We start from the raw sequence: 19681 nt of genomic DNA, 5'->3' as shown, positions 1-19681 counted from the left end.
TTTCGATCCAGGTTCGGCCACAGAAACTGGAGCAAGGCACACTCTCTCAGCCCTTCTGGAGGACCTTGCCAAGAAAACCTCCCCCTAAGCGCTGGGTCCCTTCCCAGCTTTTGTGTCTTAGAGGACCCAGAAACCCCCCTCAGGAGAGCTAAGAGAGCCTCTTCGTCCAGGGAGCAGAGAAGGAAGGGAGGCAGGCAGGGCAGCCTTCCCCTCCCGCAGCCTCTCCGTCTGAGCTTCGCCTCTGGACAGGGATCGGGGAGGGAGGGAGGGAGGGGGCCCAAAGAGGCGGGGGTCCAGCCATCCCAGAGGCGCCCCTTCTCCTCCTCCTCCTCCCTCCCTCCCTCCTCTTCTGCTCGGCTTCCTTGCTGCTGTCGTAAAACCCACGTGTCTCGCCCAAAGGCTGCCAGGACGCCGACCGCGGCGGAGCCCAGCCGCTCTCCTGCCTCCCTCCCTCCCTCCCTCCGGCCGCCTTGCCCCGGCCGCCCTCTCCCCTGCCCGGAGCCCCTCTTTCCCTTCCAGAGCCGGAGAAGCCCGTCCTTCTCCCCCTCCTCCGCCCCCCGGGGCCCCGCAGAGACCCAGGTAAAGACTCGGGGGGGGCTGCAGGCCAGATTGAGGAGGGGAGCGGAGGGGAGCGGGGGGCGTCCGGGGAGAGGGAGCCCTCCGCCGAAGCTCAGCCCGCGCGCCAACTTCTCCCGCTGTTTCTTGGCAGGCTGAAGGGAGCAAGGGGCGCCCTTTTCCAGGGGAGGAAGGAACTGGGAAGGCGGGAGAGTCCCGGCTGAGCGGGGCGTCCTCCTCCATCCGCACCTTCCCTCCAGAGGAATCCCAAGGGCCTTAGAAAGAGCCTGGCCATCTCCGCCCGGGGCCTTGGGCGCTTTCCTTCTTCCCCTCCGCTGCCCCTTCTCCCCCTTGGCCTCCTTCTTTGGGGCCTGGAGCGGAGGCAGGCAGGCAAGGAGGAGAGGGGCCCTGGGGTGATCTTGGGGCGAGGCAAGAGGGCCACCCTTGAAGGCCCCTTCCTCCCTTCTCCTCCTCCGGGGACCGGAGCCATGCTGAAGCCCGGGGAGCCCGGGGGCTCGGCCTTCCTGAAGGTGGACCCGGCTTACCTGCAGCACTGGCAGCAGCTCTTCCCGCACAGCAGCAGCAGCGGCCAGCAGCAGCTGAAGGGCGCCGCGGGGCTCCTGGGCCACCACCCCCTCCAGGCCCCCGACAGAGCCCCCCTCGAGGCCCCGGCAGACCCCCTCCGCCACCTCCCGGCCCCCCTCTCCTCTTCCTCCTCCTCTTCCTCCTCCTCCTCCTCCTCCTCCTCGTCCTCCACTCCGTCCTCCTGCGCCGCAGCCGTCGCCGCCGCCGCCGCCGCCGCTTCCTTGGCCACTTTGACCTCGCTGCCGGTGGCGGCTCAGATCCCGGTCTTTGGAGCCCTCCAGAGCTCCGACTCCCCGCCGGGAGCCCCGGCCTCCTTGCTGCCCACCAAGGAGCCCGGAGGAGTCGGAGGCGGGGGCTCCGTCGGGGCGGCCAAAGGCACCGAGCGGGGAGCCTCCCGCTTCCGCTGCACCGCCGAGGAGCTGGACTACTACCTCTACGGGCAGCAGCGCATGGAGATCATCCCCCTCAACCAGCACACCGGGGACCCCAACAACCGTATGTACACCCGCTCTCTTTGCTACGGGGCCCCTAGTCCAGTCCGGGAGGCGTTTTGAGCAGGATGGCCGCACGTCGGGGGCGCCTGGGTCTGTGGTGCTTCCAGGGCGCAGGGCTGGACGGAGAGGGGACTCGGAGCCCTATAGAGCCGCGTCGCTCTGGCTCTTCTAGAACCTGTCAGACTAACTGAAGGAAAGAAGAAGTTGGCAGCGGGAGCTTTCCTAGTAGACCTAAGACAACATGCCTCTGAGACTCACTTGGGAGGGAAAAGAAAGACAGAAGTTGGCAGCAGGAGCAGTCAGGCTTAAGTCTGCTTCCTCAGATGCATTAAGTGGAGTGGAAAGTAAATGCACCTGAGGAACTTGACTGAAGTCTAGGAAAGCTCCTGCTGCCAACTTCTTTCTTTCAAAGATACAGCCCTGTTAGTCTGGAAAATCAGTCTGCAGAGAGATCTTGTAGCAAACACCTTTGAGACGAACCCAAAGGGGCTACAAGATCTCTCTACAAACTGATTCTTTTGTTTTCCCCAGTTAGTGCTGCAACATCCCTTTGCGGACTTAATGGAGAAAGTGAGCCTGATGGAGATTGCGAGCCGCCTCTTCAGGAGAGGAAACACTGCTCTGTGGAGGAGCCCAGGAGTAGGTTATTCTTAAGCAACGGCGCCTAGGACTGTACCTTAGCCGCACCTACATCCTCACATTCCCACTCTCCTCTTCAAACAGAGTAGATGGGATGGATGATCCCCCATGCTAGAAAGTGAGACTCTCTTAGAGCTTGCTTTTGTCTAGGAGACCCTTAGGTTTCAGCCCTTCATTTAGTAGCAGGCCCCGTTGAATGCGGCTGAACTCGTTCCCCGGAAGTTTCAAGAACACACGCATAGGAAGCAGGTTTAACCCAAGTCCGAAAAAGTGATCAGCAAGAGCTGGAATGTCCCAAAGGTTCTTCTCCGGGAAAGTGTTTGGTATGAAACTTGTTACTGTTCAGTCTTCCTATACTGTGGCATAGTAAGACTGAACAGTGACAAGTTTCATACCAAACAAGGCGTAGTTTTCAAGAACTTTATGTTAAAACTGGGGGGGGGGGGGGAATCAGTCTGTAGAGAGATTTTGTAGCAGCTTTGAGACTAACTGAAAGAAAGAAGTTGGCAGCACAAGCTTTCCATAGACGACAGTCTGCTTCCTCAGATGCATTTAGTGGAGTGGAAAGCATCTAAATGCATCTGAGGAAGTTGACTGAAGTCTGCGAAAGCTCATGCTGCCAACTTCTTTTCTTCCCTCTTTCCTAGCTAGCTGCTTTCGTGGAAAGACCGAGTGTGGAGGCTGTAACTTCATGTTGGGAATACACTTGGGAGTAAACACACACAAAGACACCCTTGGAAATACCATTCACCTTTCAGCCCTTGTTCCCATCAATAAGGCAATGCCACTGGGTTTGGCCTTTCTAGAGTCAAAGCGAGGCATGGCCATTCCTTGGGAAGTTTGTTTTCCAAAGTCTGAATGTCAGAAGCCTAATTGCGTGTCAAAACTAATCTACCACGGGACTATTCCTTCCAAAGAACCACAATGGCGATTATTGTTTTTAATGGCCCTCTTTTCAAAGTCCCTTTTAGAAATGGATGATAGGTTTTGACAGAATCGCCTCTTTTTCATATGTATTTGTTCCGTATGTATTACAACCAGTTTGCATTTCGTTTTTCATTGCCGTTGTCGTCTTCCAAACGTCTCAGATATCAAAGTAATACAAGTCTGACTTACTACTTACTGCTGACAACATTGCAAAAGTTTTGGCATTGCTACGCTTTCTAAGAACACGGCTCGCCCCTGAACCCAAAGAAACACTGATATTTGCCATGGACATTTTTACTTGAAACTGATCTGGGCAGTGTATTTATTTGAAGAGGGAAATATAGTTTGGATTCAGGTGGGCGACAGCATAGTCCTGTGGGAGGGATAACTGGTTTAAATACTTATTTAAAAGCACAGCCACTTGGTAGGAAAAACAGCAACAGTCCAGATAGAGACCTGAAAAGACTGTTTTCCTCTCAGGCGAAAGAGTTTCGGAAACTTCTCCGTTGTAAAAGTGATGCCAATGGCTTGCTATTAATGGCGCTTCCGTGCCTTATTAGAGATAAGCTCCATAGGTTGCATCTTATCTGCAGAAATAACCCGTCTTGACACCGCTTTAACCGCCATGGCCCGATGCTGTGGAATTCTGGGAGGTGTCGTTTGTTGCGGCGCCAGAAGGAACCCAGAATTCCATAGCACTGAGCCATGGCAGTTAAAGTGGTGTCAAGGCGGATTATTTCCCCAGTGCGGATGCAGTTTATGGGACTTAACGTCGCCTCCGACCTGAGGCCACTTGCGTTTCTGCCTCTGTGTTTAGGATCGCAGCCTCCGCCTTGGAGACTTTTTGATCGTCCTCTGAGTCGGCCTTGGCTTCTCCAGGGGACTTTCCATCTCTCAGAAAGTGCACACTGCCCCCGATTCGGATCCTGGCTTCGCAGCGTTTGACCTGACACTGAGAGCACCGTTTTTATTTCATTGTATTACTTCCAGAGGCAAAGCAGTTCTTGGGCCGACCGGGGACGGGGGGGGGAAGAGGGGGCATGAAGCTGATCCCATAAATGATTGCCTCCTACATTCATGGCCCCGAGACGCCTCCTAGCCCTGCCTGGCTGACTTCTGTAAATCGAGCAGATAAGGCTTCCAGGGAAGGGGGAAATGCAGAATTTGGGGGGCACCGTCCAGCAGGTTTCTGCCTCTCGCTTCCCTGCGCTGGACTTGAGCTTTCTTTACTTCTGCAATTCCTCTCTCTCTCTCTCTCTCTCTCTCTCTCTCTCTCTCACACACACACACACACACACACAAGGTTTGTGCGACGCAGTCCAAAACCCCCAAGAAGGACCCATATCCACGAAAAAGAATAAAGATCGCGACTGAATCTGTCCGGCAGGAATAGCCCCAGTCTATGGGTTTCAATGTATTCCATGTGGGACAAGCCCACAACCCGTAGTACTCTACCTTGACTTCAGAACTAGTTACAGTGCAATCCTCTACCTGCATAGTGGCCTTCAGTGACACACCTCTGTGTGTGTGTGTGTGTGTGTGTGTGTGTGTGAATTCAAGTCTTCTGTCGACTTATCGGAGCGCCATTAATTTTTTCATAAGGTTTTCTTAGGCAAGGAACACGCTTTGTCAGTTCCTTCCTCTGAAATAGAGCCGACAGCACTTGGCATGTGTTGGTGGTGGTGGTCTCCCATCCGAGTACTAACCACGGACGAGCCTGCTTAGTTTCCAAGCTCAGACGTGTGGGGGGGGGGGGGATCGAGTGTCTTTGGGACAGTTAGGTCTTCCTCCAGGGTCAAATGAGTAATAGGGTAGCAGTCTTAATCCCTTTCGAATCCCGCTCCTGTTTTCTCCAAAGGAAAGAAGGAAGGTCGATTTTAATTGGAGTTTCTCCTCCGAAATTGGAGGGCTGAGTGTGGATCGAGCCGATTGTCAAGGGAGAGCTTTTGAGAATCCGGTTTGAGGCCGCTCCATGCTCTGGAATTCTGGGAACGACCATTCCCAGAATTCCAAAGCATGGAGCCATGGCAGTCAAAGCAGCCTCAGACTGGATTATTTCCCCAGTGCGGATGCAGCCTTGGTCTTTTCCTTGGTCGGATGCTGGCGTCTCCACAGTGAAGTCTTAGGAGCACTTCGCATCATTCCCTTTTCCTCGAGCGGCGCGTGGCGCTTCAGTGTCCGTTCTGGCTCCCCATGCTTGTTCAGTTGTGTTTGTTTCCCCTTGCGATGTTGTGTGACCCTTCTTTGACTGCGCCCTAAGGATGGCTGTCCGCGAGACTTTGCCCAAATGAACAACTTGCACACTGAACCGAGTTCACTTACTTTTTCATGTCACCTCGAAGGGACCTTTTTGATTATCTTCTGAACAAACAAACAAAAAAAGAAACACACACCACAACACGTGTGGAAATTCTGGGACTGCCGATGTTGGCAGTGGCTAGTTTGCCTGCCTTCTCACCATTTATCTCACCTTGTTAATCCTAAAATATTTTTTAAAAATGGATCGGAACCACCCCAGGTTATTTATTTATTTTTAAATCGACGACTTTCCCTTGCAATCCAGTAAAGATGACTTTGCTTTCGATTCTCACAAAGAGTATTTCCATCCTGATTTCCCCATCTCTGGGTCCGAGTGAGAGCAGAGTCTCAGCCCTTTCCAGCCCAGTTGTTTCGAGCTGAAAGGACACAATTCAAAATGCCTGAAAACATGGTCAGCCCGGGTCGGCTGCAGTCAAGATGTGTGCCATAAACTGTTGGGTTTAATTGGGTTTCTGGCATAGATATACACTTTGGTGTAGCTAATCCTTGATAAGAACATTCGGTCATCCTTTTCTCATCATCTCCATCATCATCATCATCATCATCATCATCATCATCATCATCATCATCATGGTTTTATTTTCATGTTCATGTGTTTCTTTTCTTTAAGGACTAGAAACTCCGGGCGATGCCACTGTAAGGAAAACTAGAGGCATCTTAATTCGTGACATAGTGGTTTTTGCAAATATTTATTATGCATTTTAATTATTTTTAAAACAAAACAGGGAATACTGCACACTGTGTACTCTCTTGCATTTGTATATGTGGGGTTTACAGAGCAATTCTAGAAGTACCTGAATAGTAATTCCTATTCAGTTCAACTGGGTTTACTTCCATGTCAATGGGCAGAGCATTGTAGCATCCAGTCATCTGGGAAAGCCCCCCCCCCCCCAAAAAAAAGGGTCGATTTTTCATAGGGATTGTGCACATCTTTCTCTTTTAACCCCTCAAAGTGATATAAGCTGTTCCCTCGATTGGTAGAGAGGAAAAAAATACATGACTATTATATGACTCATTAGTATTGGAATTCCAATCGAAAGAAATGGTAACTGTGCAGGGTCCTCCTCAACTGGTCCAGGCCTAAGATGTTGGCCCCGTAGCCAGGCTTTCAGAGGACAGGTTTGTACCCGCTTTTAAAGCAAGTGTCGAAATTGCAACTGGACCATCACCAACCTTCGTTCAGGTTTGGTGTAAATTGCTCAAAAGAGAATCTTTAGAGGATCATGTGTGAAAGAGAGTGCTTCTGATCCTAAGGGGATTTGGGGAGAGTGACCGGGAATGAAATGTCAGGTCCAGATGAAGTCCTTTTAAAGCCTTGAATTTCTTTTTCGTGAGTCGAACCAAGCCCTTTAACGACCCGGCTTTAAGGTGGCAAGGGGACCTATTTTTTAACTCGTAAACCTCGGGCAAAAGAATGGTTTTGGTGACACTTGGAGAAGAAGCGGCTTGTGGTCTTCCTTGAGCAAGAAGGCGCAAGAAGTCGCAGATCTGAAATGGCAGCCTAGGTCCTTCTGGTCCATTTTCCTGAGAGGAGGCGAAACAACTCTCTTTCTTTTCTCATTCCCAAGGCGTTTAAAACCTCTTTAAAGCGGTGTAAAAGCTAAACCTGGGTGCAAGAGAGAGAAGGAAAGGTGTGTGTGTAATGGCAAGGACTTTTCCTCTTAGAGAAAACGTGGGAGGCGGCGCGATCCTTTCCCTTTCGGTTTTAAACCTGTGTCCTCCTCCTCCCACCAAACAATATCTGGGATCTGAGCCATCCCTGGCCCCTTCTTTCCTTCCTTTCCCTGGGACCCGTCTCCGCTGCCGCTGCGTCCGCCTTCCAGAGAGCCAAGCCATATATTAGATGGAGGTTAGCAAAGGTGGTGACTGTTTATTTAAGGTGATAAAATGGTCCATCAGCAGTAATCTCCATCGATATGTGCCACCGGGAGATGAAGGATGAGGGGACAAGGCGCAATTAATGGCCCTCGGGTTTTGTGGCAGCCGGCGGAGGAGGCCGGGCGGCCGGGGCTTCGATCTCCCTTCTTCTCCCCGAGCCCATTCATCATCGCCGGCGTTGTGGGTGTGTGGCTATGGGCCTCCCCGGGGGGCAAGGTTTATCGCCACACAATATTCCCCTCACCTTCTGGATACCTGACACCGAAAGTTAATTCATTCATACGCGCCATCGAAGGGGACGAAATTTCCCACCTCCAAGCCCTGGGTCTCTCTCCCTCGCCGGCAGCAGGGCTTCCAGCAAACGCCGGAGGAGAGCTAAGGCTGAAGGGTCAGAGCCCCTTCCCATGGAAAAAGAGGGGGGAAACTTCACTGTGGAAAGAACAGTGCTGTTATTTGGTCCAATAAAGTGGTCAGAGGAGGGCTCTTCTTCTTCTTCTTCTTCTTCTTCTTCTTCTTCTTCTTCTTCTTCTTCTAACACTCTCTGGAAAGTGGGGGGGGGGGCAGGGGAGCGGAAGGAAAGAAGGAAGGAAGGAAGAGTGCCACTGAAACCCCTCCCTTTGGGGTAGAAGAGGAGGCTAATCCTAATCTCATCCTAAACTTCTCTCTCTGTGTTGTGCGCCTTCACGTCGTTTCCGATGTATGGCGACCCTAAGGCCCCCACCCTACATCCTGGGGTTTTTTTGGCCAGAGGGGGGTCGGCCTTGGCTTTCTGCCCTGAGGCCGAGAGAGTGTGACTCGCCCAAGGCCGCCCGGAGGGTTCCGTGCCCGGGTTTGATGGACCCTGCAGCCCAGTCTGCAGCCCGACTTTAGCGTTTGGGATTCTTCAGACCTATTCTGAGGGAGTTCTTGCAAGAAGGCCAGAGAGAAGAGCCCCCCCCCCCCCAAAGGCCCCTCATCTCTGCATCCAGGTCCCCCCTTCCTCCTTCCCGGGGAGTTTGGCACTTCAGCTCTCCCCTGGATCCAGGGCTGGGAGGCGGCACGGAGGGCGACGGTGCTCCCCACATTTCGGGGAGGCGCTGGGATTCAAGAGCTTCCATAGACTGCTTCAGAAACAATCAGGTTTGACACCGCTTTAACCATTGGCGTGGTAACCCAGAATTCCACAGCAGGGAGCCGTGCTGCCCGTTAAAGCGGTACCCAACCGGCTTGTTTCTGCTGTGCGGACCATGCAGCCACAGACAGCGACACGTGTTTGCACCATTGCCCTTCACCTGGGGTTGAGGCTGGATGCGGGGTTTGGCTTCGAGATCCGCGCCTCCCTTCCTTAACTGAGCTCCAAAACACACTGCGCAAATAATCCAGTTTGAGAGCGCTTTAACTGCCCTGGCTCAGTGCTAGGGAAGCCTGGGAAGTGTCGTCTCTGTGAGATACTGAGCCTTCTGTGGTGTGTCACAATAAAGTACAATTCCCAGGATCCCCTAGCACTGAGCCGGGGCAGTTAAGGCTGGATTATTGTTTCTGCAGCGTGTGTTTTGGACCAGAGTCTTCCAGCGCAGACCGACCGAGTCCCTTTGATCAAGACTCAGGAGGAGGAGAGGGGTTCTTCCCTTCTCTGAGGATGGGGCTGGCACTCAAAGGCACTGCTTTGTCCGGAGAAAGGCGGGATACAACTACATACAACAGATACAGTCGGAGAGAACTCGTCTGGGAAAGGGATTTTGCAGCCCCTTTCAGACTGACTTGCCCCACTGCCATCCCCTTTCTTTAGATTAATGCACCTGAGGAAGTAGACTGAAGTCTGTGAAAGCTCAATGCTGCCAACTTCTTTCTTTCAGTCAGTCCCAAAGGTGCTACAAGGTCTCTCTGCTACTCATTCTACAGACTAACACAGGGAAGTGGCTAACCACTCAGCTGTAAACCTCTTCTGGGAGCATTTCTGAAGAGCAGGGAATAAAGGCAATAAGTAAACAAGTAACAGTTAATTGGCTACAAGATCCTTTTGCGTTTTCCTTATGTTAATTTCCGCCTTTCTTTACGGAGGGAGTTCCTGGGGAAAGAAGGGAAGGGAAGGGAAGGACCAGAGTCCCTTGGTTGGCAGATAAGGCCTCCCTCCATTTCCCTCGTTTTTCTGGAGGGGAGGGAACTGAGGGCTCAAGAAGAGGCTGAGACTTGAACCCAGGGATGGTTTATGTCCTTCCTTTACTGTACTGTTGTGGAGTGGGTTTCTCCTTCCCAAGTTCCTCTGTGGAAATTGAACCATGGGCCAGACTGGGCACCTTGAGGGTCTGGTTGATTTGTAGAAGGGTTTTAAGAGACTAGTGAGGCACACCTTTTTTTTTAAAGCATAGTAGTGTGTGTGGATGCTGTCCCTTGACTTATGGCGACCCCATGGGTTTCATAGGGTTTCCTTAGGCAAGAAAGAGTCAGAGGTATCTCTCTCTAAAGATGCCAGCCACAGATGCTGGCAAAACGTCAGGAAGAAACTCTTCTAGAACATGGCCACAGAGACCCCCAAAACCCCACAAAGGACTATTCAGAGGTACTTTTGCCAGTTCCTTCCTCTGAAATAGAGCCCGATGGTAATTTTTCCCCCCATTTAATTTCTTCTAGTATCTTTGGTATCTTATCTCCTGGTTATAAAACATGCTTCATATTGCAAAATTAGAGCTAGTTGGGTTCATGGGAGTATTAGTTTATTTGCCAGTCAGAGCTTGGAAAAGTTACTTTTAGAATTGCAACTCCCTTCACCCAGAGCTTGGAAAAGTTACTTTTTGAATTGCAACTCCCTTCACCCAGAGCTTGGAAAAGTTACTTTTAGAATTGCAACTCCCTTCACCCAGAGCTTGGAAAAGTTACTTTTTGAATTGCAACTCCCTGCATCCTGCTTCTGCTGGCTAGGAAATTTTGAGAAATAATAATAATAATAATAATAATAATAATAATAATCATCATCATCATCATCATCATCAGCATCATCTTCCAACCGTAGTTTCTAGCATGTATTATATTGTAGCCCTGATCATATCCAAGTACTCAGAGTGATTTATCACTGATAAAAAGAATACTGACCGTTACTTTATTACCACACAGAAGTAATATATGGTAAACTCTCATGCTGTACCACACGCTTCTTCAGTTTGAGAGCTAGGTTGTCAATATGTAGAGTTCAGAAATAATTAGGAAGATTTAACTAGATACCACTTTCCCCGTCACAAGGCTTAATGAGTTAATCTGTCCATTAATGATACTTGTGACCAGAGGTTGCAAACAATTAGTTTAATTTACTAGTTGAAACTAGTTGGATTCAATTGTGTGTTAATGTGATCCTCTCTTCCCCCAAGAATACTTAGTTTAACCAAGAACACTTTATCAGACAAGGGAAATTGGAAGTATAATCCAATGGCAATCTGAACGCAATCATGGGGTTTAACGTTATTGCGTGATAGACTACCACACACAATTTCGGGCAATGGCATGCTATTTTTGGGCAATGGGAAGTCAGTTCGAATGCAGTTCACATTCACTAGCCCCACTTTCTTTTTATTTGCATTTAAGAGAAATTCCTCACGTGTGATTAAGTCCTAACTATTCCTACGTTGCAAGGAATAAGAGATTTCCCCCTATAAATGGTAGGGGAATGGTCCCAAAACGTGTTTTAGTGCTGGTTTGTTGTGTATATAAAAAAGAAAGCTGTGCTTTCTAGTTTGCCTCCTGGGAAGAAGAGCACAAACAGTAAATAAATAAATACAGTAAATAAACAGCTGGAGACAGAAACTCCTGAGGACTGGAGTGTATTTATGAGAGACTGAAGAAGAGACAAGCTTCTTCAAATTTGCCTGCCTGCACTTGCCCTGATTCTTCTCATCTACATGGGCCTTTCCTTTTTCATACCTAAAGTTACTTAATTTATACATTTGAGAGACCTGCAACTCCTGCTCCTTGCAGTTACTTTTACACTGGGGAGAAAAACTGAAACATTGATTTTAAAACTATTCATTAAGGATTGATGGGACAAACCAAAATGTAAAAATAAACTACAGATATTCCAAGGATGTGAATAGACATATTATTTCCATATAATTGTCTCACCTGTTTGAGTAAACTGCAAATATATTCCTGGAAATCTTATGGAAATAAAGAAATGAGCACACAGCATGGATAATTTGCTAGCAAGGCAAAAAGTGGACTTCATTCAGCGTATGCGTCTTACAGATGTTTTTCAAAGTAGAGAAGGGAGTTTGGTTTAAGTTTTGGAAAGTTGTGGGGAGCTATTGCTAAACTAGTTGTTGCACATATGAAAGAGAGAGCATGAGTGGATGCCTTGCATTAAAGCTTGTGTAACATATATGATACCTCTTGACATTACACAGTTTCATAAGATGTCTGCTTTTTAAAATGTTTTGATCTCACCTTCATGCGCAAATACATCTCTTTTATAAAGAGGTAATCTATTAAAAGAATGGACATCTTATCATTTTATCAGTAAAGGAAATTTGGCAAAATAGATGTAAGCAAGTAGGTAGGTGGAAGGCTTGTGATATCTAGAACCAAAGTGACCTTCTGAATTTTTTCCCCCTTAAAATGTCATCACCCACTACATACATACATACATACCTACATAGATTTTATTCAGTCAATGACCAGCAAGATTTAAAAAGTACAAAGCATAATACATAAGTGCAACAAGAAATCTGAAGTGACACACAATAGAATAATATATATATATATATATATATAGATAGATAGATAGATAGATAGATAGATAGATATATCACTCTCCTGTGCTTTTGTAAATTTCATGATTACATGAAAATAAAATATACTAACATCCTTTGTACAATTAGCAGTGAAGCAACGACAGTATTTTAGGGATGCCAGCTTTGCTATGTCCATTCTAAAGTGTCATCTCCACATCCCTTGTGATGTCTTTTACAGTGATTTACACGCTGACTAAGGGGCAGTCATCACCCACTCAGGTTTTATCAGATCCTTCTGAATAACAGAACACATGAAATAATGGAGTGGAAATAATAGCTATGGAGTATTACAATTAGCAGTTCGAAGGAGTGCACCCCCTTTCTCCCTATACTAAATACTGTACTCTGAAGGTACCAGATCCTGTTTGATCCTGGAAGCTAAGCAGGGTCAGCCCTATCTAGTACCTGGATGGGAGACTTCCAATGAATGCTGGGTACTGTAGGCTATATTTCAGAGGAAGGAACTGGCAAAACTACCTCTGAGTGTTCCTTGCCTAAGCAAATCCTATGAAATTCATGGAGTTGCTGTAGGTCAACAGGTGACTGGAAGGTACACATATTGACACAGTCCTGACGAATATTCCCCACCCTCCCAGACAGTGCTGCTGTTTGCCACTGGCGATTGCTGTTATGCTAAGAATTAAAATTGTTCTGCTGATGAGCTGCTAAGCTGTATTTGTCTGGTGCTGCTCAAGGTACAGATAGTAGACCTTTCTAAGACAGTCCTGTATCTGAACCCAGGCCTCTTTAAATTTTGGCATCCTTTCTCATGGCCTCATTTGCCTTTGTAGTTCTGCTTGCACTGCTTGGACTTCTTCATGTGTTTACAGTTTAGAATGCAATCCATTTTACAGACCAAATAGGTTCCATAATTCTTGGTAGGAAAGGATAGGTAGGTCACGCGTCAAAACAAATAGCTAATCTAAAATGTACATTTTATTTAAAATGTTCTCTTATGTGGACGTTCATTTATTCAAAACTGAACATTGGCACATAGCTCTGATAGCTCCAAAGAACTTTAAAGATTTTTTTCTATCTGGAAATGGTCTGTGCTATTTATCACTACAGAATTTGTGGACAATATAAATTCAGACACCAGACTCTTTCAGGTTTGAATTTTAGGCATTTGCTTTAGCAATATTTGAGGCACTTTTCCTTACATAATTTTGTTGGATGGTGGTTGTTATGTAATTGTTAAAAGATGTTAATTATTACCAAATATTGACTGGTAGATTGAGCGTATTACATTTGCTTTCCACTTTTAAACTTTCTCCAGCAATCAGCTGTCTTTGAGTGTGAGTATGGCTGAACAGTTAAATGATGGCGAACGCAGGGCCACCGTTGCTTGAATGATGACATATAACTATGTATTTTTGGATCAGATGGATTAAACTATTAATAGCAAATGTAATATGTTGTGTGTGATACAACACACGCCTGGCCTCTGACTGTTCATTCTTATTGCATGCTCTTACTGATGTGGGGCCCATTCCACCTGTAACTCTTTCATCTGGGAAAGTACTTTGGGAGCATTAACCTATAAATTATACGCACAAAACTGTGCAAGTTTCCTGAGAGTAATTTCCACTGATTTTGATGAGACAGCCAGATGAATGTGCACAGGTTTTCCTTCCTAAACTAAATCTGAAGTTAGTAGGATTTTCTTCTGGCTAAGATATTTAGGATGACTGTAAACATCAAGAAAAACCTATTGCTGTTGCTGTTAACTGCAATCATTTTATTGAGACTGCATCTAGTTAATTAATTGATTTAATTGGTAAAGACACAAACTTAATCAGCTAAAAATCTCTAATTCATTCACAAGTCTAACATATTTTGGGGAGGTTTTTTTAAAACAACAACAACAACAACAACAACAACAACAAAGTCTTCCTAAGTAGATCATGCAAGAAACCCTTGTTAACATTCCTCTGGGAAATACCATTTCTACTTTTTTCATTCTCAGATTCACGGAATGTGGAAATTTAAGAAAGAGTAATATGAATTCCTTTTTAAAATTTGATGTCCCCAAACCCGTCTTAAACCTAAACCAACATTTATTTATAAGAGAATACTAATTCCCACTAGTAAGATTCCCCTTCAATTAAATATATGGCTGTTCAAGGCTTTGATTCTTAAATATTCTGAATAGTTGCCTGTGCTACAGTCGGTACTCCAATGCATTTGCTGTCTTTTATTTCTTTCTTTGCAGCATTTACCAAAATAGAAATGTCATTATTTTGTTAACATATCTGATAGGCAGTGACAATTTCCCCTCCAAGTTTTCTCTTGCTGATTAGAGGCCTGATCAAAAAGTCCTTCTGAAGTAAACAGATTGACTCCCTCTCATTTTAGAATTAATCCTGTGGTCAGGATGTCAGGAGAAAACCGTGTCGTATGTCACTGATTATTTTGTTGCCTTTCTGAAAAGATTTGCTCTATGTATTTATATAAAAATCACAGTACTTCCAAATGTACCATAAGGAACTTCAACACAAGTAATTTGTTTTCAAGATTGAAGTCTGCATCGAACTGCAAATGAGGACAGCTTTGGGATTGGGGAAGAGAAGTGTGATTATGTGCATTATGGCCTTTGATACAATTTTTTCCTACTGCGCTATCCTTCATTCTAGATAACTCATTTGTATCACTGCTTTACTATTGTTAATATGACTGATTATTTGATGCTTTTAAAAACTTCTTTATTAATAGATTACTTGTACTATGTTTTAATCTAGATTGCAAACTGCCTTGGTTCCTCCACCAGAAGAAAGGTGGGGTATAAATTAAACTAACAGACTAATTAATTAATTAATTAATTAAAACTCTCTGCTCTAAAATTTGATTCCATCTTTTTTATGCACAGACTACCATGCATTTTGTAATGTGTATAGTTTCAGATAAATGGACCAGGAACTTGATACCTGTCACAATTTCCTGATCTGTGTATCTGTAGAGGAGAAAACAAAGTGAACAAAACAAAAAATCTGCACTCATCCACACACTGCCAAATGTTTTTCTTGATATCTTACAGTCCCCCATATCTATGGGAACATGTTCCTGGACTTACTATGGAAATACGAAACTACAGATAATAGCAAGATCTATAGAAATGAATGATTTCTGGAGAAAGCTGACTGTAGAGGTGTGCTGGAGGACCTAGTGATTCCTAGAGAGAACATCTCTCTGGGCAATTCTAGGTCTTCCCATGTGACTCTGTGGAGTTTATCACAGGAAGTTGGAAAAACCCACATTTTTGGGATGTTTTTCAGATGGCGTTTGCATGAAATCCGGGTGTGGTTCATCAGATGCGTTGGGGTAAAAAGAAATAACGCAAAAATAACCGGAATGCAAAGTCCTCAAAACCGGCTTCTTTTTACTTTCACTAAATTCTGAAAGTACAAAGCGGCTTTCCATTTGGATTATTTTCGCATTATTTCTTTTTCACACCAACGCATCTGACAAACCATATCCGGATTTTACCAATTCGCCTCCGTGTGATAAACTCCTATTTTTTTTTCTTGATACAGTATAACCTTCCATATCTGCAGGGGATATGTTTCCAGACTTACTGGGGACATGTAAAACTCTATGGTCAACTTCTTCCAGAAACATACCATAGAATTGTGCTGGAGGATCTAGAAAATGCCTAGAGATGACATTTTATTCAGACCTGGGTAAGTGAAACTGCCGGTCCCAGTCCCATGGCTATGGGGTTCATACTGTATAGAGATACATATATGGAAAAGGGAAACTGTAATGTTCTATATTACAACCAGGGACCAAACCATAGATAATAGCAAACCTTATTGAAATGAATGACTTCTGAAGGAAGTCTTCTGGTTTACTTTTTACTTTTCTTATTTTATCTGGTTTCTCCCAGAGCTTGGAATATGGCAAAATCCAAAAAAAAAAAAAAAAAAAAAAAAAGACTTGGTAGAGACACCGACGGAAAGGCATAAAATACCTTATGCAAATTAACAAAGCTCACAAACTTCTTCATTAGGCATGGATGTTAAAAGTAATTTTAAGCTTATATAAGGTATTTTTATGCCATTTGGATGGTGTCACTGCAGAGTCCTTTTTGGATTTTGCTATATTCCAAGCTCTGAGAGAAACCAGAAAGTGAGGAAGGGTTTTACTTCCTAGGACTAAATATCTGATGTGGAAGTTTGTTCCACTGAAACATTAGTCATTATATGGATGAGTGCATATTTTTTGTCTTGATCGTTTTGTTTTCTCCTCTACAGAGGCACAGATCAGGAAACTGTGACAGGTATCAAGTTCCTGATCCTTTTACTAGAAACTATATACATTACAAAATGCATGCTGTTCTATGTATAAAAAAGAGGGAGTCAGATTTTAAGGCAGAGCGTTTATTTTTTCTCCATTGTTAGAAAAAAGGCTATCTCTTTGCAAACAGTGTCTTGTAGGCTAGGAATTTTTTTTAGATCTCAGAATGTTACTATAAAAGAGGAGCTAGTTACTTTACTGATTACTTTGATCACACAACATGTTATTTTTACTGAAATTTAAAATGATATTTTACTGAGTTACTTGTCATTACTATTACAGTGGGCCCTAGGCATCCACTGGGGTTTGGTTCCAGGACCTGCATGGATACCAAAATAAGTGGATGCTCAAGTCCAGTTATATATAATGATGTAGTAAATTGGCATCACTTATATAAAATGACAAAATTAAGGTTTTGAAATCTAGTCTTTAAAAATATTTTCAAGCCATGGATGGTTGAATCAGTGGGAAAAGAACAGGGGGATACGCAGGACCAACTGTACTGGCAAATGCTGTCTGGTTCTCTCAAGATTAGATACTTCACCTTGGAAATTCTCAGCAAAATGCAAAGGCCATCACAGTAACTCCTTCCCAGCTGCAGCACCAGGCAGTCTCCCTACACTACTTGCTCTGTTTGGCTCAGTATATAGACCAGTAATGAAAAACTGGCAGACAACCAGTTTCTTTTCTACTGAAAAGTAATGTATTGCAGCCATGGCCTTTACAAGCAAGAAAGTAAACCTATTCCAGCTTGTTATTAAAAAAAAGTAACTAGTTAACAAAATAACTCATTGGAAAAACAAAAAAACCTCCTAGTTATGGTCTTGGTTTAACTGATAGTATAGGATGCTATTTGTGGTATTTAACATGGAGTTTGGCTTTTTCAAAAATTTCATGCTGCCCTGTTTTTAGGTATGGGGAGGGGCTAACAAAATAACACACATATCCACACGCTGTTCCTAAACATTTTTATTTATTTATTTGTTGTATTTACACCTTGCCCTTCAGCCACAAAGGCTCGCAGAGTGGCTTACAGTCAGATATATGACGCAAAAGGAGAAGGGAATGATGGTGGGAAAGGGCAATAAGTCCAGCAATTCCTCTGTTCCTGTGAGGCCTGGACCATGGCAGATGAACTGGATCGAGGGGCCAGGCCCTTCTTCTATTTGGATTTATTGTTCCAAAACAAAAGGTGTCTGTTCACAAACAGACTTCACTAAACTGGCAGATTTGCATCCACACATTGAATTATATGTCCCGGATTCAAGTAACTCCAAAGGAACTGATTTCTTGAAACTGAATGAGACTAGGTCTTTTCATTTTAAGGTAAAATTGGCTTGAGTGCAAGGCATGTGTTGATTTGTAAATGCTTTGGTGGAATCGTGGTACCCTTAATTAAGCAGATTTTACTTCTAAATAAGGAAGTTGCCAGACTTAATCATAGGTAGTTCGACCCATTGAAGTCAAAGGATTTCTTATTAACTTCATTACTATTGGATTCAATAGGTCTCCCCAATATATGTGCAAAGCTGGCTCTAAACAAATTAATTGGACTGGAATACAGATTAAAAATATCAACTAATTTGTGTATCATAATTATTATACCTTAAACACAAGGTATGCTATTATTATTATTATTATTATTATTATTATTATTTCTGTATGATTTTCAAAAATTAGTGCAAAAATATATTCAAAAGATATATATTAATAATCTTGGAAAGCTTCATGGACTCTTGTAGAAATATTAAACAAATTATAAATTAAATTTTTATGTAGATGGGTATTAAATTATATAAATTAGATATAATGCTTCTAATAAAGTTTTAATAATAATGCTTGTAAATTGCCAAGGCATTTATGCAGTGAGTAGTCTTGGCCATAGAAATAAAGTGTTGGTCCTCCTTTACATATTCTTACTATAACTAAGGAGAAATGCATGAAGGAAATATATCTTTTTTTAAGATTAATCACAAACAGATTGTGGATACTACTCTTTCCTATTAGTAATATAAAAAGTGTGTCAACACAGTTTCCCAAGTGTTCAGGTGGCATTTATTTCTAGGCAATATTCATTTACATGTATGCTGTAATTTATGATTAACAATGATCTTTATTTGCTGGGCAGGAGAGGAGGAAAGAATTCCAAAAAGTAAGTTCAGCGCTAGTATGTATAACCATCTCCAATCTGCATGGTTATCAGGTGTTCCAAAAACCATGGCCATTTGTTGAAATGAATGTTGTTGATGTTGCATATCTAGTGGTAGAATACAGGAGTTTGATCCTAAAGCTGCTTGGCTGGAGTAAAAAAGATGCTTTGGCTTCATTTAATTGAAGCTGTTCAGTAGACTTGGTGTCTCCAAGGGAGCCATTAATAATCAGGATGTTGGGAGGAGGTTACACATCTAAAAGATTGTCAGCAGGGAACAAATTATTCTAGAATCAAGGGTATGCCCAGAGAAGTAACTAATTCTTGATCAGTCATTTCCTAAATCTTGAGACTTTCATAAAAATTTTTGCTTAGTTTTATAAACTAGAATATGAGAAATCTGATGTTAAAAAGAGAATGTATACTTAGGGTGAACGATTTTTGCTTTTGAGGTTATTTGTAGCCTAGGGACTACAATTTTACCTCGTGGGACTAGCCAGTATGACTTTATGATATATAAGAAAGAAAAGGATTGGGCCTGTTACAGATCTGACTTAAGAAGATTGGTATAAATCAAATGAGAGTGCTAGGTCATATGGGACATATGGTGGTATTTTATTGTGCTATGGCAAACATTTATTTCTTTAAAAACAAATCTTTTCCAGGGATATCCTGCTTCCCCATCAGAGTTCTTGGGAGAAAGTAGTAGCAAATAGTTTGTTGAGATATTTTCTTATCTAAACTGTCTTTCTGTCCAGGCTGCGTCTTTCACACCTCTCTGCAATTACACACAAGTCAGTCCACAAACCACTTAAAATCTTGCATGTGCAACTGAGCCTTACACATATTCACTTAAAAGCAACTCTCTCTGAGTTCAAGGTAGGATTACATCCTTTACATCCTTAAACTTTTAATATCCCAGAAGAAGCTAACAGAACTAAAACAGACTGAGTTCAAGGGACTTGGTTTAACTGTGTTATGGATTGGGGCCTGGCACCTACTAAAGATGTTGGAAGCTTTGAAGCAATTCACCAAACATTTCCTGCATGTTTGGGATTTTAAAAGCTACCTCCACAAACTAGCTT

The 19681-nt window shown here is 44.2% G+C and overlaps 1 protein-coding gene across 2 annotated transcripts in view; it reads left to right on the top strand.

Annotated features, from left to right (window-relative positions):
* The first annotated feature begins 657 nt into the window (after window positions 1–657).
* Window positions 658–19681, top strand: part of PRDM6 (PR/SET domain 6) — a 114412-nt gene continuing 95388 nt past the window's right edge. For both annotated transcript variants that reach the window (XM_089512252.1, XM_089512244.1), the window contains exon 1: window positions 658–1635. In XM_089512252.1, the coding sequence (XP_089368378.1) occupies window positions 1044–1635 (592 nt within the window). In that variant the 5' untranslated portion in view covers window positions 658–1043. The remainder of the gene's footprint in view (window positions 1636–19681) is intronic.

Source organism: Sceloporus occidentalis, unplaced genomic scaffold (assembly GCF_023333645.1).
Source record: "Sceloporus occidentalis isolate IW3139 unplaced genomic scaffold, rSceOcc1.0.p SCAF_1, whole genome shotgun sequence".
NCBI classification, from domain to species: Eukaryota; Metazoa; Chordata; class Lepidosauria; order Squamata; family Phrynosomatidae; genus Sceloporus; species Sceloporus occidentalis.
The sequence above is the reverse complement of the archived record's forward strand: the minus strand, read 5'-3'. Positions and strand labels throughout refer to the sequence as shown.